The 23,666-nt window shown below is 35.9% G+C and overlaps 1 protein-coding gene across 37 annotated transcripts in view; it reads left to right on the top strand.

Annotated features, from left to right (window-relative positions):
* RBFOX1 (RNA binding fox-1 homolog 1) overlaps nt 1-23,666 on the top strand; it is an 862,353-nt gene that overhangs the window by 751,604 nt on the left and 87,083 nt on the right. For all 37 annotated transcript variants that reach the window (XM_069870196.1, XM_069870205.1, XM_069870213.1 and 34 more), the window contains 2 exons: nt 17,046-17,189; nt 20,345-20,398. In XM_069870196.1, coding sequence (XP_069726297.1) covers nt 17,046-17,189; nt 20,345-20,398 — 198 coding nt within the window. The remainder of the gene's footprint in view (nt 1-17,045; nt 17,190-20,344; nt 20,399-23,666) is intronic.

The following is a 23,666-nucleotide window of genomic DNA, read 5'->3' as shown; positions in this document are numbered from 1 at the left end:
TCACATTGTCAAGTGCTGCTTCATATTACAAAATATAGGATTTTGATGATAACACAAGGTATTACATAATTCTGGGCAGAAACTTAGGTTCTTTATTTTGGGTTTTAAGGTTTGGGTTTTGCTAAAACAGTCTCAGAATATGTATTAGATTAAAGCAGCCACAGATGTTCAGTCATTCCGATTGACTGGCTATGTATTTCAATTCTACCTCTTCCTTTTTTTTTGAATTAAATATCCTCCTCATGCTACAGTAATCGTGGATATTCTTAGCAGAATTGCATGGAGGAACTTAATTAACCTTTTCTTCTTCCCTTTTATTTAAAGGACATTTGAAAAAAAGTCAGCGGTGTGGTTTCTAATTTAATGCACACACCCCACAATGTCTGTTAGAGGCTCTTTACATGAGCAAGTCAGGTGAGACAGAATTGCTCATCTTTAGCTCACAATTCATTTTCTTCCAGCTGAAATGTTCACCTGACATTCTAATCGAGGAAGAGTAAGAGTCCGGAGTATATGCGTTAATAAATATATATTCTTCATGAATTTATATAATCTCATAACTGCAGTCATTAAAACATATTGGATGGTTATGCAAATAACTGAAAGAATTTCAAATCATATCTACCACTTGTGAATCTCATTTTTTGTCCTGCTTTTCTTTCTTTCATCTTGTAAATAATAATTAGAAATGCTATTGAGTGGTCAAGAGATGCACAGTAACGTGGAACAGATGAATTCTTTACTGAGATGGAATGAGCAGACAGTAAAGGTTATAATTTACAATTTTAGTTGTAAAAGCATTTCCAGAAGTCTGACAAAGAGCAATTTTGACAGTATTTCCTTTAGAAGTAGAGGATGGGGAAGGTGTTACAGAGTAAATTATACTAAATGTAAGTGCAATTCATGCCACATTTCTGTAAGGTATTCTTTTATCTTTTTCTGGATGAAGTCAGTTTAAGTATTCTCAGTTTAATATGTTTCTAAATGAATTTTACTCCCAATAGTTGTTAATTATTGCCATAACTTTCTCTCATATTAGTGTCTTAAATTCTACTCACAAAAAGAAGATTCTTAGCTCATCTTACGTAAAGTATGTCCTTATAGATTAAAAAACTGCTGCGAGTCCCTTGTGTTCCTGAAGTATGGTATGTACAGTGAAGACTTGGTTGGCTAACTGAATGACCAAGCCTTTTTTTTCCTTAGAAAGCAATAAATGCAGTAAGAGTATGAAGAGGTGGTTCCTCCACACACAGGGGACTTTGCACTTCCTGTTGTGTAACTTCATGAGGTACCTCTTGGCCTGTTTCTGTGGCCTGTCAAGATCCCTCTGGTGTATTGATAACTCCACCCAGTGTTGATTCATCTGAAAACATCATTGCTAAACTAAGTCCCATTTCTGAGAAATCAAGAGAAGATGAAACTGTAATACTGTCTATGGGAGCATGACCGTAGCATCTTCTACTGCTTCCTGAAGTGAAGTACAGATCACAAAGCTGTTTGAAACTGTTATGGCTAATGGCTTCTCAGTACAGATGTTAGTCAAGATGCACCTATTTTCGTCTGAGGAATTTCTAGTTGCTGTACTTGAGGATGAACAAGGGGAGGAATTTTTTGGCAAACTTGTGAGAAGTAGGGGAAGCTTGGAAATAGCTTTAAACTCTCAGTGCCAACGGTCCTCATTTAAAGGTTGTTTTTAGAGAATGGTTTCTTTGCCTTCTTTCCAGAGAACTTCTCTTTTGTAGGAAAGGAAAACCTGATTGCAAGGACATCCAAGTTTCCACTTCTTCAACAGATGTTTCCTTTAACTTGAGTATTGCCAGCTGAAGTTGTTGCCCAGTTCTGCAGTAGAAGCTGCATTCATGAAGCTCTGTACCCAGCAGCATTCGTATGATCAAGTGGAATTTGTCATAAGTTTAGCATTCACAGCTAGGTTTGAATTCGTGGTTTAAATTCATTGAACTATACAGTACTCTTTAGATTCTTTTTTTTAAGTGGGAGAAAGGAAGAAGGGATATTTTCTAAAACTTTAAATCATCTTGCATATTAATAAAGGAAAGGTGTTAGATGAGCTTGAAGAGAAGGAGCAAAAAGTCTTCTTCAGATTTACATAAAGTGTAATGTTCCATGATGTGTACTTCTCTGACTTGGTTGGGCTAGCAAAAAAAACTTCAGGCATGTTCCATTGGTGGTGATATTGCATCTCATGTGCTTTGGAAATGGTAGCATCGGAGAACAGTGTCTCTTCTAAAATGATGCTTGCATTTAGTTGCAACATGCTAAGATGTGACAGTACCAAACAAACAATTAGAAAAATTAACCCAGCTGTTTTTTCATAGAACGGTAGTAAAGTAAGTTTGAAAGATTACTATCCTGTGTAGGAGCCAACCTGCTGCTTGTTAAATTGTGTATTCCTCAGGATAAAAATAAAATGTGATTTAGAAAGTGCATTTTTGTGACATGGAGAACCTTCAAATTCTTCTGTGTTTCAGAGGGCGCTAGAATTGACTCCTTGGGCTAAGACAAGTAAGTGAGCAAATGGAAAGTCACAGCAGGAATAGGTGAAGGGTCAAACAATGAAAAACCCTTTATCATGCTGTCACATTTTCTTTCTTTTCATGAGCTTGCACTGTAATCAACCATTCTCTCTCAGCATGAAACTCTGCTTTCACAAGTTCACTCAGCAGTTGGCTGTGTCAACACAATGCTTACAAAAAGGGACTTTACATGCATGATATAAATCTAATTCAGAGGGGGAATTCCAGAAACTAGAGTACATTGATTCCAGCTGAGGGTAAACATTGCCTTCTAAACACCTTTTCACAGACAAACCCACAAACGTTCCACCTAAAGACACTTCTTCCCTTTCTTTTAAATGAAATAATGTCCTTTGAAGCTTTGTAGCATAGTATTTCATAAATGATTTTTCATTTGGACAAATATCATTAAATGTCACAGCATTGTAAAAGATAGTCAAATACTTTAAAAGATCTCTTTATCCAGATTGAATCTGTTGCCAGAACAGAAATTTACTAGGCTTTATTGCAGCTTAGCAGCCTTTTATAATGTTGACTTATAAGGGATAACACTTGCAAGAAATTTTAAGCTAATTTTAACATTTAGGAAAAGAATGTAATTTTATTTTATGACAGTGATGCTTGTGCATGAATGAATGACCACAGGTAAAAGTACAGTCACCTTCCTGGGTATTGAGTTATGTTGTTTTGTGAATAGTTTCTCTGTATACTAAGGTAATAAATGAGTTGAGTAGGACAGTTTATTTAGGGAGAATGAGTGGACTTCTAATAATCACTTCTGGAGTAAACACAAGGCAGGGTGGAAGGAACCCGAGTCTCAGGGTAGCATGTGAGGCAGGACTTTGTGTTGAGTTCGTTGTCGAATCTTTAGCTGATTGTGAACCCACAGCCTTAGCATTACGTTTCTTGTTAGGCACACAAGAGGAAACATTGTGAGAAATAAGAGATTAGTTTATGAGTAAATATGTGGAGTAATTTGTGGGCAAAAATGATATAAACAAGTAATCTCTTAGTGCTGAGGATACTGATAGAGCTCTTCATTCTTGTAATACTTTAATGGATTTAACAAGCAGGCCTATGTAGTGTGAAGACAGAGCTCCCATTCAAGTGATAAAAACCTTTAATCCACTCTAATCAAGATTTCTATGTCTATTTCCATGGGTGCTTCTTTTTGATACAGTTTCATTTGTTACCTGTCTGGATTTTACATAAGCCTTTCAAGTTGAAGCAAAGTTATTTTTATACACTTCATTCCTACTATTGATGTCCTTTGAAGGAGCAACAAGAATTACATCAAAATAATAGCCTTCTGACTAACAGGTGGAAGAGGGATAACACAATTAATTGAATATTTCTCTGTGTCTATTTACCACTGCTTAAGATATTTTGTTTGGATTAAATTAATGCTTTTGGCCTTTGACCAGTAAAATATTTGCTAGTGTGTCTGCCTAAATTTTGGTTTTGGAGGGTAATCCAAATAAATTTATTTTTAAAATATCCTGTGAAAATATCACAATAATTCAGTTTTTGTACTTGTAGAGTGAACTTCTCAAAATGTGCATAGAGTATATGCATTTTGTTCTTGGATAATGGAGACAGGATGCAGCAGATTAGAGAACAGTTTTGTTAATTGTTGTGATAGTCATGGGTGGGATCAGTAGGCGGTCAGAAATAGTTATTGAATCAATGCAAACAATAAATAATGCATTAAGGCGACCTGCTATAATTTCTTCTCCCATTTCAAGTTATTGATATGCTGATGTCACTTGGATGTCCTTAACTGAACTTGGCAACCGTTTTGTTACTCAAAGGTCTTTTAAAATCAATCAGGAATGTTCTTTTAAAAATCATATCGGCTCTTTGTACAAGCAAATTTTACCTAAGTTTAGAGACAACACATTCAGAATCCAAAGCATCTATGGTTTCTGGTCATTCCACTCCAAACATGATTGATGTGCTGTTCCCTGATATCCTGCTGACTATTTTAGAAGAAAAATGATGAGCCAGCAATGGCGATGTGAAGCACAGTGTAAGGACTATATTCTATATTGTTAAGGAAGATAGATTGGGGAAATAATTAATGTAGCCAAGTAATTAATAACTCTTCGGTTGCCTTGCAGTACTAGAAGCTTAAGAAACCCATCTTAATGCTCCTATCTGTCCTCAAAATTAATGATCTCTTATTTAGTCTGCTAGCATCCTATGCATAAGCTATCACAATAATAGCAGTACTTCTCTTGTAGCCTGTAGTATCAGCATCCAGAATACATCCATCTAGAAATGCAAGAAATAATCAGTACTGACTTAAAGTCCTCAGCCTGGAAAAATATCCCACATACTGAAGCCCCAGAACATGTTCAATGGCAGGAATCATAGAAACTGCTGAAGCAAAGCACTAATTTCTTCAGGTTCTTTTTCATTTGTCTCTAAATTGGATCAAAGAATTCTACCAAGCATGCTTGTGTATTGCATGTATCTAAAACAAATGTCCCAGGGTCAACCAGCTTACATAGACTTCCCAGTGGTAAATTGTATTCAGCCGACTAATCAAGGACCTCTAAAGAAAAATAGGCCAGAGGGGAGGTGGTTTTCTTTTCTTACTTTGAAAAGGCCTGTTGACACCCTGCCCCTTGAGCAATATCAGCAGTGTAGACAGACCACCGGCACCCTGACCAGCAGCAGTGGTGTAGGCAGGGCGCCACCATGCTACTCACGTACGATTCTCTCAAATCAAACTGCTGCTGGTGGAGTCATAGAATAGAATCATAGAATAATCAGGTTGGAAGAGACCCACCGGATCAGTGGGTGGTGTGATTCCTGCCCGCATTCTAAAAGCATTTCTACAATTGGCTGTTGCTGCCGTATGACCTGTACACCAATTGTCCCTGGCAAAGGATGTTGAGGCTCTGGAGAGAGTCCAGAGAAGAGCAACGAAGCTGGTGAAATGGCTGGAGAACAGGCCTTATGAGGAATGGCTGAGAGAGCTGGGGGTGTTTAGCCTGGAGAAGAGGAGGCTGAGGGGGAGACCTCATTGCTCTCTATAACTACCTGAAAGGAGGTTGTAGAGAGGAGGGTGCTGGGCCCTTCTCCCAAGTGACAGGGGACAGGATGAGAGGAAATGGCCTCAAGCTCCACCAGGAGAGGTTTAGTCTGAATATTAGGAAGAATTTTTCTCAGAAAGTGTCATTGGGCACTGGAACAGGCTGCCCAGGGAGGTGGTTGAGTCACCTTCCCTGGAGGTGTTTAAGGGACGGGTGGACGAGGTGCTGAGGGACATGGTTTAGTGTTTGATAGGAATGGTTGGACTCGATGATCCAACCTGGCGATACTATGATTCTATGATTATGATCCAGTGTTTGCTATCAGTGATTGTGTGAGTTGCCATATGGGTGTATTGTTGGTTGTCTTCCTTACTGCTTCAATAAAGCTTTGTTACTCCATTACTGCTTAGGCCACATATGCTTATATTGAATATCATAAGAAACATGTAGAACTGCAATTGTATAGGGGCTATTCTGGTCCCCTATGTTTGGGAGAAAAGGAAGGTTAACTTTCTTGCCTTATAATGAAATTTATTTAAGAGAAATACTTTCATTAGATTGTTAAAATTTTGGATGAGCTCATACAGAAGAGCAGCCACAATGTTTTGTGGTTTTTGCCTTTGTTTCTAAACGCCTTTTGACATAAAGCAATTCTTTCTTGTGAAGCATAATGTTATAAAGAAATCTACTGTGCCCACACGAAACAGTCAGCTTTGCTTGTCTGTCTTGGCTTTATCACTTGGGTAACCTAAAACGTGCAAGCTAGGTGTGTATGTCTCACATTTAGTCTCAACTTGAATGATGTATTTTATTAATGATAAGCACAATTGAACATGTAACGTACTTCTGCCATGTGAAATGGAAAGGAGGGCTGTCCGAATAGACTGGAGAGAAGCCAGCACGGCAGCCCAGTGCTCTAGAGACAGGACAAAAGGGCCTCGCAGAACAAGGTCTTGGCTGCTTAGTAGTTTTCTTTTCAGAACTGTTGTGTGGCATGGTTACAAAGTAATTGCTTTGGTTTGTTTTCATTTGGTGCTTTGGGTGGTAAAATGTTTTTGTAAAGGATGTGAAAACAGGAGCGTTAAATTGAGTGAAATGAATGGAAACGGTGAAATTATTTTGTCAAGTGGGTATAATATTGGGGTGAAGTTCTGACCCAGCTGAAATAAAAGGGAATTTTACTACTGAAAACAAGAAGGTCAAGGTTTCCTCTGCAAGGTTTAAAAATCAGTGTCTCTGAAACCGAGCATCCCTGGTGTACAAAATATTCGCAGTTACACTGGAAGTTTGGCAACGTTATCAAATGTGGTCATGATTATACCTTTATATTCCTTTGTGCATAATAGCAAGTCCCATATCTATGTGCACTTTGCACTAGATCAGAACAAAGAACAGTGCATGTTGTCTTCAGAAATTGATCCTTAAAGGTATAAATTGATATGGCCTGAGCTGGATGCCTTGCAGTAGGAGATACTTAAAGTATTTTTATCTTTAGAACTACTTTGAAAAAAATAATCTCACCTTGTAATATCCTGAAAGCAATGAGACTTTACTATTGATGTTTACTCATGAGAAAAGGATAACAGGGATGCAGTTGACAAGAAAAGTCACTGATACTCTTGGTGATATTTATCACCCTTGTAATAAAGCGGTGTGATAGAATTTTTTTCATGTATGCACCTTTGTGTAAACATTTAAATACAAACAGATGTATCTGCATAGATAACTCCTTTTCCTCTATGTTGTTATGCTTCTGGGAAGCACATTGTAGGTCTGGGACTTTTCAGATATAAATTTATCAAAGCCAGTATGATTAATTAATCAGTCAATCTGCTTAAGAAAACAGAAAGATTCAAGCCCACTGCATTTATCAGTACACTGATAGTATATTTGGGAAACAGTATTTTCAGAAAGTCACAAACTCAGTTTTAAATTAATCTCTTTGTTCACTTTTTAATGGAATGGTAACTTTTGAGAATCTAGACCTTTTTTAAATGAAACACGTGCAGTATTATCTATGGAAAATATGAAGTTGATTTACTATGCATGGTTTTTTCAGTTCTTTGTATACATTTGGTATGGTTATATTTTTGTTCTGGACACATAAATATTTTTTCTGCTGAACTTTTCTCGATTGCTTTTTTATCAGGTTTACAAATCAAATAAAACAGGTATATTGCAGAGCGCTCTGATATTATTTTCTGCGCTTATAGCACAATGTATTGAATTATGCTTGCTCATGTATTGCGGCTGCTATTCTCTCCAGATTGAGAGAGAATGACTGTGGGGGCTGTAAATTCACTTGGCTTCCAGCACTACTGGTTAAATCAAGAGCCCTATTCAGGCTAGAGAAGAGACAGAGCAAGTGTTCATTACACAAATCAATTTGGTCAAAAGTACAGCACAGTGGGTACTCAACCATTGCTCACATAATATTGTCAACTTAATCAAATAATGCCTAGAAGACATTCACAAGCTCTTTTTCTCTGTGAAATAACTTGATTGGTGTGGCAGGAAAAAAGCAGGTGCTGTTTTGAGCATTTTTTTTTAATTTCATGAGCATTTAAAAAAAAAAAATCAAATCCCTCAAGATCTTTATCTTTCTGTGGGTATATATACACAAGAAACTCAGTGTATCGCTGGGCTTGCTGTTGAGTATATTTTACAAAATAATTTATTGTTTTTCCTCTCTTTCTTCTCTTGCTGTAAATATTTTATGAGTTATTCCTACTAGAATTAGTCTGTTCCTGCTCTAGAATTGGTGTGGGTTTAATTAATATACAACCAGTTTTTATTTGTTTAAAGAATATTGAAGAATTATCATGATGCGGTGAAGCTTTTTCAAGGTATTCTAATCCAACACCTTTTCAGTGTGACCAGGAAGAGATAAGTGGTTTAGTTCAATTTTAGGCATTCCTATAGTTTATGTTATATTTACTCTTTAAAAGCTCAGACTGAGGACAGTGTCCTTTTTGTAATGGCGTGCAAACAATTGTTCTGTGACAGCATTTCATTACGTTCAAAATAGGGTTTGAGGGTGACAGGTTTTGTCTACACCACCTTTGTTGTTTAGAAAATGAAAGCGGCTACCCGTGAAAAAGAACGGATGGAAAGTATAACACTCACAGTTACAGTATAAGAAATATTATATACTGACTGTCTTCAGTAGTAGATGGAATGGGATACAGAAAATTTGTATTTGCTGGGAAGATTAGAATTGGGGTTTTTTTCTGCCCAGATGATGTACACAAGGCCCTCTCTGAATTCAGGTTCATTGATCATCCTGTTTTAATGCATGTGGTGTCTGTCTTTGCCACAAGTGCTAAGAATGGGAGATGACACTTCTATGTCCTGTCAGGACTAACCTAGGAAATGGGCTTGTGTTAGACCTAGGTGAAGGTTTTAAAGCATACTTCCCTATCCCACCTCCAGAGTTTTGCGTGAAATATATTGCAGATTTGGATTAGTAAAGTATCATGGAAGGGAATTCATGAAACTCTGGTTTATCGGCAATTTAGAATTTATTAGGGTACGATTGCAAAATTATTATTAACCATTATAAATTGATTTTTGAAGTGATTAAAATATTCAAGATATGTGTTATAATTTACTCTTATGTGTTATAATGACTCCTTAAGGGTCACTTGCCCAAAAAGGAGCAGCAGCTCTTGAAGCACTAGCTATACCCTTGTCAGGTGTCTCAGGAATACACTGTAGGCTACTGCTGACACTTGTTGACACTATGAAACATGTTTTATTAAGAATCATGCATAGAAATAACATCTTCAACCACTAAACTTCAAAAAACTTGCAGCATAACTAGCACACCTCATTTTTCATCTCGTTAGTATTAGCGACAGTTGCGGGAAAATTAAGCTGGCCATTATAAATACCTTGCAGTTGTAATTGATTTTAAGAACGTCACTTCAGTGTGAATTCTTTTAAAGAACAGAAGATTTTTGTTTCTCAAACTGAGGTCAGGAGACAAAAAATAAGTATTTCGGTAAAGATAAAGAATTTATGAAATATTAGATTTTATTTTAACTACCTTGATTATGGATTTGGTTAAGTAGTCTAACATATATTTATCCTGGAAATATCTGATATGAAATATAAAATAATTTTCTGAAACACCTTCTTTGGTTTGGGTTTCCTCACCTGTAAGAATGATTTCAGTGTGAATTTTATTGTCACACCTAAGCCTTCAGTAGCTCACTGAAGTAAAGGGAGTTCGTCTCAGTTTATTTCTGTGTATGTGACAATCTGGTCTTCTATTTCTGTATTCTATATTTATAACTTTCATTGTAAGTTTTAATAGTACCATATATTAAGCTTCTTTAATATTTTATAATTGCAAATGTGTGGTGGAATGACAACCAGAAAGCAGTCTGAGTGATTTGGCCAGAAATGGCAAGGGGAATGCCAGCACTGAGCACCGAGATACTGAAAGAGAAAGTAAGCACAAAGTAGTAAAACAAATGCCTGTAAAATATGTATAAATATTGAATGAACAGAGACTCAAATAAAACTTTTATATCAGAAGTAACTTGCATTAGACTCAGTAACAAAGTTTTCAGAATGCAGACAAGTGAAGGCTTTTCTTCTCTGTGTCATTTTTTCCTGAGTATATTTTGAACTGTCAGAGAATTACTTCAGATATTGTAATGAAACATCATATACAAGGGCATCTGATTTTAGTATTAGTTTTCTTAAAGTCTTTGTTGTTGTCATTTACACCTCTACACACTTCTGGTAGCTGATTTGATAATTTCAGTGATAAATATTAATGTGATTCTATACTTAGGCAATATTATGAGCTTATCTCTTTCATTTAAATTGGCTAGCTCAAGAAGTCAGTTTCACAATGTTTGTTTCTCTGAGTGGGTTGGATAAATATCCTCATTTTTTTTGTTTTAAATGGTTTCTCCTCAATATTTATGAGATGATAACAATGCAAACGATCGTTTTTTCTTAAAATGGAGATATAGAATCGTAGAATAACCAGGTTGGAAAAGACCCACCGGATCATGGAGTCCAACCATTCCTATCAAACACTAAACCATGCCCCTCAGCACCTCGTCCACCCGTGCCTTAAACACCTCCAGGGAAGGGGACTCAACCCCTTCCCTGGGCAGCCTCTGCCAGTGCCCAATGACCCTTTCTGTGAAAAACTTTTTCCTAATGTCCAGCCTAAACCTCCCCTGGTGGAGCTTGAGGCCATTTCCTCTCATCCTGTCCCCTGTCACTTGGGAGAAGAGCCCAGCACCCTCCTCTCTACAACCTCCTTTCAGGTAGTTGTAGAGAGCAATGAGGTCTCCCCTCAGCCTCCTCTTCTCCAGGCTAAACACCCCCAGCTCTCTCAGCCGTTCCTCATAAGGCCTGTTCTCCAGCCATTTCACCAGCTTCGTTGCTCTTCTCTGGACTCTCTCCAGAGCCCCACCATCCTTCTTGTGGTGAGGGGCCCAGAACTGAACACAGGATTTGAGGAGCGGTCTCACCAGTGCTGAGTACAGAGGGAGAATAACCTCCCTGGACCTGCTGGTCACGCCGTTTCTGATGTGTATGTATTGAATAAGATTGGGCAAACATCAAGAGAAAAGTGAACTATTAGAACTATCAAAGAATAATAATAACATGGCTCAAGGTCTGAAGATAAAGAAGAATATTTATTCACTAAAATGATAAATTAAAATTGACATATGAAGACATATTTCTGGGTAGAGATGTAGGCATGCCTTACACGATTTTCTGTGAATGTTGTCTATACCTAAATTCAATTTCACCAAGATTAAACTTGTTTAGCTCATATATATCGATTGAGTTAGAAATTATTATGGAAAATTGAGCATCTCAATTCTGTATGAAGTGCCTGCAAATGCAATCAACAGTCATTAAAGGAGTCTGGTTTCAGCAACTTCTTTTAACTTTTATGACATAAAATAGTGCAGGAACTTGCAATTGCATGCAATTGTTTATTAATAAATACCCATAGCAAATGTTTTCTATGTGAATAAGATTTTGTACAGGTGTCTGTCATTTTGTAGTCAATAGGATGCCAAAGTTTTCATCCTGTGGTTCCCTCCAGGCAATAGTCATCAATAATCTACTAAAATATGTAACTGTTTATTAGGTCTTTTAAATTAGAAATAAGTTCCCAGTGGAACAAAAAAAAAAAAAAGAGTCATGCAGCAAATCGGTGGAAATGACCTTTCAGTGAAGATGACAAATGGCATCTTAAACCTCAGAGCTAGAAACTAACCTAATACCAACGCTGACTGACATGCATAGGAAAAAAGACAATCTGTAGTAATTTTTGAAGGTGCTGAGAACCTGCAGTTACCCCTGATTTCTTACAGCACTAAGAATCTTTATTACCAGTGCTTTCAGCTTCCAGTGCATTGGTAGCTTTACTTCTTGATTTACCTCTTCAGAAAATAACATCTTTTGAGAGTACTTGAATGTTCACACACTGGAATTTTTTTTTAATAACTTCAACAGCCATGAAGCGTGATGCAGGATTCTAGAAATGTTTAGGAGGTTTACAGTCTTATAGAAATTCCGTACCTCATGCTTCACAAATGGAAGCAACCTGGTTTGTGGTATTTACTCTAACATTGTACCAACAGTGTCCACGACTGTCGTGCACATTCTGACCACATCAGCCTGCATTGTACTCACATGATGCTGTTTTGACCAATTATGTCACAATAGAAGCACGTAAGATGCCATAAAATAAAATCAAAATGCATTCCTGCAAAAATGGTACGCTGTTGGAAGTAAATTTGTGAAGCTTGATTAGGAAGAGCAGGCAAGAAGGGAATTGTTCCCTTGTAATTTAAGGGGCTGCCTTATCTAAGGTCACAATTGTATAAGGAGAGAGACCCTTAAAGGCCTTTCAATAACTATTAGAGGGAAAAAGGACTTCTTAATTCTGAAAATTCTCACAGATATTCAGTTGGTAAGATTGAGTGGATGAGGCCTTTAGTGGGCAACCAGAGGTACAGCGCTGAACTCGTGTATATTAGGGATTTCCAGCGATTTGATGCTTCCTGCATGAAATCAATTGAGAATGCTATTGGAATGAGCTGGTGACAGGTTCTGTGGCTGAATGTACAAAAGGCAGCCAGGAGGGGTGTTCTTGTAGAGGGAATTCAAGCCATGATGGAGAAACTGGTAGTTAATGCCAGGCTGGAGAGAATCTTTGAGAGAGAATCTGGAAAACAATCTTGGGAAGAAGGGTAGGAGAACAGTTCTTCTTCAAATCATTCTCCTCTGTAGAAGTCAGCCTCAGCCAGGTGATTATGACAATAATTCCCAACTGTCAGAAAACACTGTCAGTCTCAAAGAGGGAAGAAACCTATTAATGAGAATCCAGGGAAGCCAGGTGTGGGGGGTTTTTTTTTATTATTATTTCGGTTAGCTGTTTCTAATTAGCTCTGTTCCAAGGTATTTAAAGATTAAACTGACAATACTTTGGAGCCATTAGTGTCTATCTGTTACCTTGTGGAGGTACTGGAGAACTGAAGTAGAATAGACATAATGCCATTTTTTTGAGAGGTGGGAAAGAGAATTGTTGGTTATATAGGCTAAAGGGATGTGCTGTCATCAGAAAATCAGTCCTGGCAAATACTGGAACAATTAAATGCACACTGCATTTTTAACGCCTGAAAGTACAAGAAAAATAACCATCAGCATCGATTTGTCATAAAGATACAGTCTTTCACTTCTAGAGTGGCCTTGCAGACAAAGAAAAAACCTTGAATGTTATATTTTACTTTTCATAAGGCTTTGACACTTTTACACAAGATATGCTTCTAAGCAAGCCGGGAAATATGGTAAACATGCAACTACAATAAGGTGGAAAATGAGGAACTGTGTTTAGAAATTAGCTCACTATCAAAACAAGAAGCTCTATTAAAAAGAGTTCTGCAGGGATTTGTGGTGACTCAGTGTTTTTTTCACTATTTTCATTAACGGTTTGAATAATGGAAATAGTGTATACTTCCTAATTTTGCAACGATAGCAAACTAGGGAGGACTGCAAGTACATTGCAGGGCAAGATAGAATTCAAAATAATCTTGCTGAATTGTCGGTATTGTCTGGAAAAAGAAAGTATTCAAAAACATCAAACGCAAGGTATTTACGCAGCAATGACAAACTGCAGAAATACGGCATCAAAAGTCACTGATTAGGGAGCAGTTCCGTAAACAAGATTATAACGAATTACAAGTTATGTGTGAATTCACATTGTTAACTTCTGTAGTGAAATAACCAATATGCACACAAGGAAAAGCAAGGAACACCAGGTAGCAGATAGTTCCAATGGTAAAATGTGTTGAATAATTGGTTTATGAATTGTGATCTCTTCACAATTCATGACTTTTTGGTATATGAAGGTAACTCTAATACAGATTTGTGCTCAAAAAATTAGTTAATATATGAAAGTATACACAGACTATACTCCCTTTTATGTAAATTCTGTTTACTGATAAGGCTTGAGGGAGAGGGGTATTTATTTATTTGTTTTGCATGAAGTATACTAATTTACTTGTTTGAGTCAGGAGAAGAGAGGGTCTTGAAAGAGACTAAACCCTTAATAAAGGAAGAGTTGTGCTGATTGCATACAAGACTGCAGGGAATTAGCGAGGCTAATGTCATATACTAACTTCAATTAATTTTTAAAGAAATATCAAACATCGATCTTTAGATCCTCTAGCAATGAAAATATTCTCTTGAAATGTATTATTTATGTGTAAGGTAAATTGCATTCTAGCTCTCTAAGTCCACAGAGACTTTCCCTTCTGGGATTTTTCAAAACCCAGCCTGTCCTCTGTCCTGTGTGTATCTTACCTCCTTAGTGCTACTTGGTAATTTTTGTATAAGGTACACATTTGAATTTCAATTTGCAGTTATCCTTCTCCAGATCTCCAAGGCACATCCATAGATTTCTGGATGACACTCTAAAGACACTGTTATATTTTTTAACATATTTAAATTGAGTCTGTTAGTTCTGTCATAGGCTTCTTTTAGGGCATTTACAGGTATAATGATAGTGACTTTCTGAAGTTCCTGCCTTTTAGTCCTCACTGTGCAAACTGTGAGACATTCTTTGCTGAAACTGTAAGTTTTTTATTTCTGTGAACAGAAAATAACAGTACTTGGACTTACTCACTTATAATTTGTAGCCTCTCCATTTTAGCATCATCTTCAGAAACCTCACTGGCTTTTGTTGGTAACATATCTGCTCAGCTTCTTGGTACAGAAGTTGCTCCTAATGTCTTGGTATGCTAATAGGGCACAGTTCAACCCTCCAACTCCGTGTTTCTTATAATTTATATTAATACAGTGAACAGAAATTACTTTGTCCAATTTGCATTTATACAGTATGCTGATTATATAATTTCTTCCTGGGGCATCCTTTGTTCCTGAAGCTGAACAGCACCTCCAGAATTTTTAATTCTCTTCAGTTTAATCTAATTGACCTTACATTCTTACAGAGTGTTGTATTTCGAGAGTTTCAAGTTCTTCAACCCCCAGCTACTCTCATTTACCAAACTTCCTTCATATTTCTCTCCTTTTAAGGTGTGAACTTGGAAGGTAATCTCTACAGTGTTTATGGATGGAACAGTTGCCTAAAATCTAAATTTTGGGGTTTTGAATTGTTTTTAGATAGCAAGAGATTAGCATGTAATGTGATTTTGTATACAATGTTTACATGGAAATCTCTAAAAAATTTGTAAAGATGAACTACTTAGTTTGTTAGACCCTGTCTGTGAGTTCAAGGTGAGTTCAAGGAGTGATAGACTGAGGTGCGGTGGCACTGATTTGGTTTTAGGTTTACACTTGAGCTGTTCCCATTCCCTTGTTTGAAGGACTTGAAAATCCTTTACAGTTATATATATAATATATAATATATATTTTTATATATAATATTTTATATAATAATTTATATATATTATATAAAAACTTATATTTGTGTACAAGTGTTGTATCCCCTGAAACCTAGAGTCTGTTGATGTACTGATTCTTCCACAGGCATGATAAATACCTTTGTAGTGTTCTTAGCATGGAAGTATAGGCAATATAGGAAATTGTAGATGTTTGTACTTTGAATTTGAGAACATTTGCATTTACTGGGGAAGATGATGTTGCCTATAACTTGCTAGAATAAATTTTATATGTATTTATTGCTGATGTAAATTATGTATTCTGTTTGAGTTTTTTTTGCTTCCTTCTTAACAGGTTTAGTGGTATTAAAACTGTGTGGTAAGGTTTATTTTATTTAACCATTTTTGTTTTGCTTAAAACTGTTATCTCTTAAAAGAAAGTTGATACCATCAGGAAATGAGAGATTTCAGAGAGCAAAGCTGAATTCTAACACTAGAACATAAGAGAAAAATGAGGACTTTGAAGATGAAGGGAAGAGGAAGGGCAGAGTCATTCAAATGTTTCATTACTTCTTCTTTCCTTCCAAGTCCTCTCTACCAGTGCAACAGAAAATAACTATACTGGTTTTACATACCTGTGCAAAATCTTTTTCTAGTGAATCCATGCTATATACTCAGTGATTAATTAGGCACTATATGGTATCATTAAAGATCACAGCCCAGAAATATCTATAATGTACTAAAAGACCACCATTGGTTAGTTTTAGTTTTTGGATGAAGAACATCATGTTTTTTTCTTAATCTCTCTTCTGTAAGGGTGGTTACATTATCCTTCAATTATAAAATAGCATTTTAAAACTAGGGAACAGTATCCCTCTAAGAAGTACCATGACATAATCTTATTTTGGCAAGAAAGAAAATCTGGAAAACTTTGTTTCCAGGTCTCACTTTTGTTAGGCAAACCTTACCACTGATTAAACTTCTCTTCCCTTTCACGCCTCGAGGCCTTTTCCGTAATGGTGACCATTTATCTAGGAAAAAATGACCCTCTAGTGCCCATTAACACTGCTTATGAAATGGCTACTAGGATGTGATGTGTTACCTACCTCCTATGTGGAAATCCCAGTAGCTGCTGAATGAAAGTACTAATCTTATTTGAAAGTGTATAGCTTGCTTCTGCAAGTAGGCTGTTACTTGGACATGGAAGTTTTTTTCTTCCATTGGCAAACACTGATGAGGTGAAGGGATTTGAATAGTCTTATAATATAGGGACGTATTTATTCATTACTTGAAAATAGCTAGGAAAAATCAACAAATAATAGTCTGCTTTGTAGTCTCCAGTTTATTCCAAATTCATTTTACGAGTATCAATGAAGAGGTTTGCTGTTGAGACAGGCACAGAAATGGATTTGATTTTCATGTATTTCAGCTTCTGGTGTTCTTCAGTACCTTTGTCTCAGGAAATTTAACTCCTTTTTAGTCCTTTTTTTTTTTTCCTTCAAGAATTTAAGCCCACCCCTTTATATTACAAGTGGCTGAAATACTTACAGTGTGCTTTACTTTGTTTTGCTTCACCCTTTTAGCAGACAGATGATGCAGCACAGACTGATGGCCAGCAACAGACACAATCTTCTGAAAACACAGAAAACAAATCACAGCCAAAACGGCTTCACGTCTCAAATATACCATTCAGATTCCGGGATCCAGATCTTAGACAAATGTTTGGTGTAAGTAACCCCTATTTTGTTTATGCTTTATTATTTTTGCATTGCAGTAGGTATTTTCTATTATAGGCAGTGAGTGCAGTATCTCTGATTGAGGTTGTTTGACTATTTCCAGTAAAGATTCTTTTTTCCATTTATTTATAACCAAACAACTGATTTGCCAGCCACAGTTGGAAAAAAAAAATTCTACTGATTCTATTGTATGTGATGGTATATTCTATGCATTGTATTGTTTTGTATTATATTCAAAACAGTTACCTACATTGGCTGCACATATTGAATGCATATATATTCCTGCTGTACAAGTGGATTTATATGCCTGCATTTATTGATTTTGGAGACCAGGATGTAAAATAATCATTGGTTGACCCTCACGAGCAAGGGACCCAAATCTATAGAAGTAAGATATGGGCTGAATTTCAGCAGGAAGTCCAGGAGTAGGAATCCTCACCCGTCTTCACAGGTATTTTAGGTCTGTTGCCTTCTAATGTTTTTTCTAGTATTTTTCTAAAAGTCTCTAAATTTTTGCTTTTGCCCAGGCCATTTGCTGCCTTCAAGTGCATTGGCTGCGTTTCGCACGTCTCATATGTGCCATCAGTTCTAAGCTCCTAACTGTGAGAGGTTAGACCTGGTTTCTTCTCCCTTCTCCAAGAACTCTTAGGTTTATTTTGAAATGTCACTAAATATAAACTAGAAATAGTACTTGATCAGCTATTAGAACCCAGCTTTCCCTTTTCCAAGTTAGTACTTAGTTGTTTGTGTTCCTCTTGCTTTCTTATTCCTTATTTCTGACACTTAAACTTAGTTCTCTTCTGTGTTACAGTTTGTTATAAAGTACAGCATCAAGTACTTCATGACACTATACTTCCCTGCATCTTTCATATTCAGTTCAGATTTTTAAGTTCTTATAATGTCTTTGTATGTCAGTTAAGACATTGTGGTTTTCAGTATTTATTTGTATGAAGTGAAGGAAACAGTCACTGGAAAAAGGATCCTGATATAGTATTGGGAAATGAGAGTGACTGTTTTGCCATATCTGACTTACTACGAATAACCTTCCCTAAATGCAGCTTAAAGCACATCAGCAAAATAGCAGAAGGCATAATAATTGACCCTCTAGAGAAAAATATGCAAATTTATTTAAATTAAACAAACCTCTTAAAATAGATGGATTTTATTTGAAAGTACATTAAATGAAAGGATTACTTTTAATATTTTTTAGAGATTGTAGTAAGTGAATAAAAACTACACTTCTTTTCCATATTTCGAAGTCTTAGGTCTCAAAAGACTAACACTGGAGAATTGCTAGAGCTTTCCGGCTTTAGAATGACTTCGTAGCAGTCATCTTTTAGCTTCTGAATTGATAGCAAAATGAAATTTCTGCTAGTGTGAGTGGAAATATCTGATACGAAATGTGGTAACTCTACATCATGACCGTGCTATACACAAAGCAGGTGATCTTTTTACAGGGACATAAGTACAGCAGAGGAGGGTTGTTTAAACATTAACCCCCATGTCTGCTTATTGATTAAAGTTGCCGTTAAAACATGAATTAGGTGATGAATGCACAAACATAAAATAATCCAAGGAATAACAGATTATGGTTGATTTTCATAACCAAGTTGAAACGCTTCAATAAGCTATAGAAGGAATGCTGTCCTTTCTGGCCTGTAATCATTTACTATATATGAAATTACTGAATTATAGACTCTTTTCTGTAGCTCCTTTGGCTATTGTTAGATTACTTTTGATTTCTCTGCCTCTAATTTCTGCCTTTTCATTTAGTATATTGTCTCACTTACCTATGTTAATGCTGTTTCCTGCAGTATGTTAATGACATATGAAATAACATAAATGCCTGACTGATACATTACAGCCTTGCATCACAAAATGTGTCATATCGGGAAGTGTTCTAACTAAACACTGCCCAAATCAAATATTTATTCTCTTACTAAGTCTAATAGGGCTTTTTTCTTTGGCATAGCAACTGTGGTCAAGTTTTATATGTCTAAACAATGCCTAGATGATTGTGAGCGCTATTGTAAGGTCAAAAGTAATAACAGTTACTACTAACATTATAATCAAAGTGCCATTCTGAGCAGGGAAAAAATCCCCACAAGTATGTAGCTATTCTACTTTCCTAAATTTTCTACAGCTCCCTGAAAGGAGGCTGCAAGTGAGGCAGGGCTCGGTTTCTTCTCCCAAGTAACAAGCAATAGGACAAGAGAAAATGGCTTCAGGTTGAGCCAGGAGAGGTTTAGATTAGATTAAAAAAAAACCAAAAAAATTCTTCACCAAAAGGGTTGTTAAGCATTGGAACAGGCTGCCCAGGGAAGTGGTGGAGTCATCATCCCTGGAGGTGTTTGAGATGTGACATGTGGATGTGGTGCCTTAGGACATGATTTCGTATTGGATTTACCAGTGTTAGGTTTATGGTTGGATCCAATGATCTTAAAGGTCTTTTCCAACCTAAACGATTCTATGAAATTACACTCTAGTAAGACAAGAATTTTTTAGGGAGTAATGATTCTCCCTTGTTAGTGAGGATGGAGAGGAATCCTCACTCCCTGAAGCAAGCTACAAAGCTCCCAGCTGGTTTAATCTTATTCCTGTAAAGGAGAAGTAACCAAATTCCTTTACCTGTCCTGGAAAGCAGCTGCAAAAAATCTTCTGAAACCAAAGTTCTTCAGAGGAAAGGATGACCACAGGGCAACAGTGCTCACATAGCCATTAATCTTGTCTTGTTAGTCACGTTTATCACACTCCAAGCAAAAAAAAAAGGGGTAAGGGCATCTGGACTAGATGGGTCACAAGCAAGTAACCTACTATGTGCAAAGACAAAACAAAAAAATAGAAAAGTTTGGACTTTCACTTCCCTGTGGTCATAGTTTAAGGTGACTTCTTCTTTCTTGGGTGGTTTCACTGAACTTTAAGTTCATAAATGCATATGTGGAATGATAGAGACAACTGTAAAGATATGTATGATTTAGTTGTCATATTGATCTGGCTCCTTTTCAGTGTGTCTTAAAGTGCTTGACTATCTTTTCATACTCTCTAACTGAAGACATACACTATTTTCTTAAACAACCGCTTGTACTGTGTAAGATAGAAGTGTTGAAGTTACCTTATTTTCATGTAACTTTTCTATTTCTTTGCAGCAATTTGGTAAAATCTTAGATGTTGAAATTATTTTTAATGAGCGAGGCTCAAAGGTAAGCAGTTTAATTCACTTATGGAATTTTTTAATTTGTTTAAAATACTTATATGAGTAAAAGGAAACAACTGCACTGGTGTAAAAAAAATAAATCTGAAGTTCTGCATTAGTGAAAACCTCTTCTGAGCTGTCATTCATTTATTAAGCAGAATTAAAATCATTGGACTCATATCATTTAAAGGGGGTAATTTTAGCTACTCCAAACTGTCATTTGTTTTATGAGAACATTGATTTCTGCTGTCTTGATTCTTCAATGGTAATTATCTTGTTTATTTTATAAGATGAGTCCATACTAACGGATATTTGTAGGCAGGTTTGTATTAGTACAGGTATTTTTTTCCTCTATTGAAATGAAAGATGGTAATGATACCTAATAACTATCCTCTTCAGTAATTAGCTGAGAAAATATGTGGTTGTTCCAGACTATCTAAGTGCAGATGTTTTCCTCTTTAGTTAAAGCTTCAGTACACCAACCCTTTGAAAACAATCTATTGTAACATTTATTTGATTAAAAGAGTTCTTAATGTATTGCAAATATTTTTTTTCTGAAAATAACTTTGCCTTAAATGCATACTCAATTTATTCACTGTTTAAGAAGTAAAGCAAGACAGAATGGCTGTGGCTGCATTAGCATCATTACCTAGTGCAAAAATGCAGCCCAGTGTGCTTCACCTAAGATATCAGGTCTATTTTAAGAGCTTGTGTCTGACATATTCTTGCTATCTTTTTCATTTTCCTCCCATGTCAGACACATTAGAATGTTTACCCACCGGTGTTTCAGACTTTCTGTAGCTCTTATATGTGATGTTTTAATGTTTTATTAGCAATGGAATTCTTTTCCTGTTATCTACGTACTGTAGTCCATAATTTTTTTTAAGAATCAGCTATAGCATTAATCTCTCTTAAATCAAATATATTTTAATTTTGATAATTTTTTTCTTTAATGTGGTTGTATTTATTTTCTAAACCTAAAGTCATTACTTTTTTTTTCTTTTTTTTTAAATAGAGTAGCTGAAATTGCCTGGTTAATATTCTGCAGTTGTTCTGGCATTCATTAGTTTGTACCCTTGCCTGCTACCCAAAACTTTTTCAGTAAACAACCAAAATATATGGAATTTGATAGCTTAGAATCTCCCATTCTGGCTGAAATGTATTACCATTAAGTTATGGCTGTTCAGTAGTGTTTGCAAAAGATGTTGATTGTCCAGAACATGCTCCTGCTAGATAGCGTTATAAATTTCAAAAGACATTCCATACTTGCCACCTTTTATTGATATTGAAGACAGAGTGGAACTGAATACACGTGTCACGGTGGTGGTTGCTTGCCCATTTGTTTAGACATTAAATCTTACACGTATAGGACTTTTAACTACCACGTCTGCACTGGACTGCCTAAGTATAAGGATTTTTTTTCTTTGAAGTATTTGGAGGGTGAGGTAAGGAGATGTTTCTGAATTGTTCTTTTTAATAGCAGTCTTCAGTAGTGAAAATATCCCAGTGTCTTGTGCAAAAAACAAGCTCCCAGAAAGGATTTCATTAGGAAGCGTTTTTTTCTAGGTAGCCTTGTAGTGTCACTACCTCAGTTACACGCTTGATATTAGAGGCTCTAAGACATATTCTTATAAAATACTTATACCTTATCCAGTGCTGTGTTGGTACATCCAAGCTGGCTCTGAGTAAGCTGCTGAAGATACTTAAAGCAGTTGTGTGATGCATCTCATTGCTAATGTGTACTGCTCCTCATCTTGTTTAGGGTTGTTTCAGGTATAACTATATAGAATTTTGATTTGTAGAAGTACCCTTAGATTCTCTCAATTAAATAAAAAGTTTTAAATGAAGATTAGGAATAGGAGAAACATAGTATTTTATTTATTTATTTGATTGTTTCCTGTCCATTCTGTAGGATTTAAAATGCACCAGTTTAAAGTACCATTCCTGGCAGTACTTATCTGTGTTTTCATAAAATCCCACTGAAATTGAGAGGACTACTAAGTGGTCTCAAACTAAGTACAGGTAAAAAAGTTTGCAGGATCAAAATTCAAATTTGTTTCTTGTCACAGTTTGGCATGAAAGAATTGCTCAGTTTTTTTTCTTTTTTGTTTTTGTTTCTTTCTTTCTATTCCAGTAACTAATGTTTAAAAATATTCTTAGAATAGCAGCAGAATTAGGGCTTACTTTCATACCAAAGTAGGTAAGAAAAATGGAACTGCAGATTCAAAAAGCCTAACACTACAATACCACTATACTATATAAAATAAAATAAAATAATTTATGACGGGAGTCTTCGTAAAATTGAAACCCTAAAACAATGCAATTTTCATACTAGAAATTTCTGTTTGCCTCAGGGCATAAAAATAGTAATTAAGAAAACTTTGCTAGAATTGTATGCGACACTGATGACTTTTGAAACTCTTTTGTGAGAATTGCTAGAATTTCAATATTGTTTTGATGTAGATCTTTCTTACAACCTGTGTTAAATATGTGAGGTTTACCTTTGCCAATTCTTGAAGTTGTTGAATAAAGTCACCTTAAAAACTGCTGGTAACTTACCATTCTCTGTGTTAACCACTCATCTTGGAAGGACAGTTTGAAATATATCTTCCATTACTGTGCAGAGTTTAATGCTACTCTGCTGTTCTAAAAATGGCTTTTGTCTCGGGCACGATTACAAGGCTGCAGAGATACAGGAACATCCAAAAGTACCATTTTTTATAGCTGTAAAGTAATACTTTATACAGCTATATACTACATAAACTCTTCCATAGTTCTGTTTCTGTATGCATATATATCAATACGTATTAATATATACTTGGTAGATATTATATTACCTTGTATTTCTTCAAATAGGAAGAGCTCCAAAGCATCTCTCAAATTAAAACAGAACCTTCTTGCACACTAACTTGGCTATAATTAAGTTATTTGTCAGACTTTAAAAATAAAATGCATAGTATGCTAAGCTAAAGGAGCTGTTGAGTCAGCTGCATATAAAATCAATGTTAAAGTGTTTGGGTAGGAATTTGAATATGTGATGGATGAATCTCTGTTCTGTGATTGAGTTTCTGTGTCCGCTAAGTAAAACTAAAGATTTGCATATATAGTAAGAGATTAATTTAAATAATGTTAATTATGAGAGTAAGTGCACTGTAAGAAATCAAAAAATTACAATGGATATTCTTCTCAGAGTCTTGAAGTTCTTGTCTTATCTTGTCTTACGGCTCCACTATATATCTTTTTCTAATTTTTTATATATTATAATTAGGGTTTTC

This window comes from Phaenicophaeus curvirostris, chromosome 16 (assembly GCF_032191515.1).
Source record: "Phaenicophaeus curvirostris isolate KB17595 chromosome 16, BPBGC_Pcur_1.0, whole genome shotgun sequence".
Taxonomy (NCBI): Eukaryota; Metazoa; Chordata; class Aves; order Cuculiformes; family Cuculidae; genus Phaenicophaeus; species Phaenicophaeus curvirostris.
Note: the sequence above shows the minus strand (reverse complement) of the source record. Positions and strands in the feature narration are given on the sequence as shown.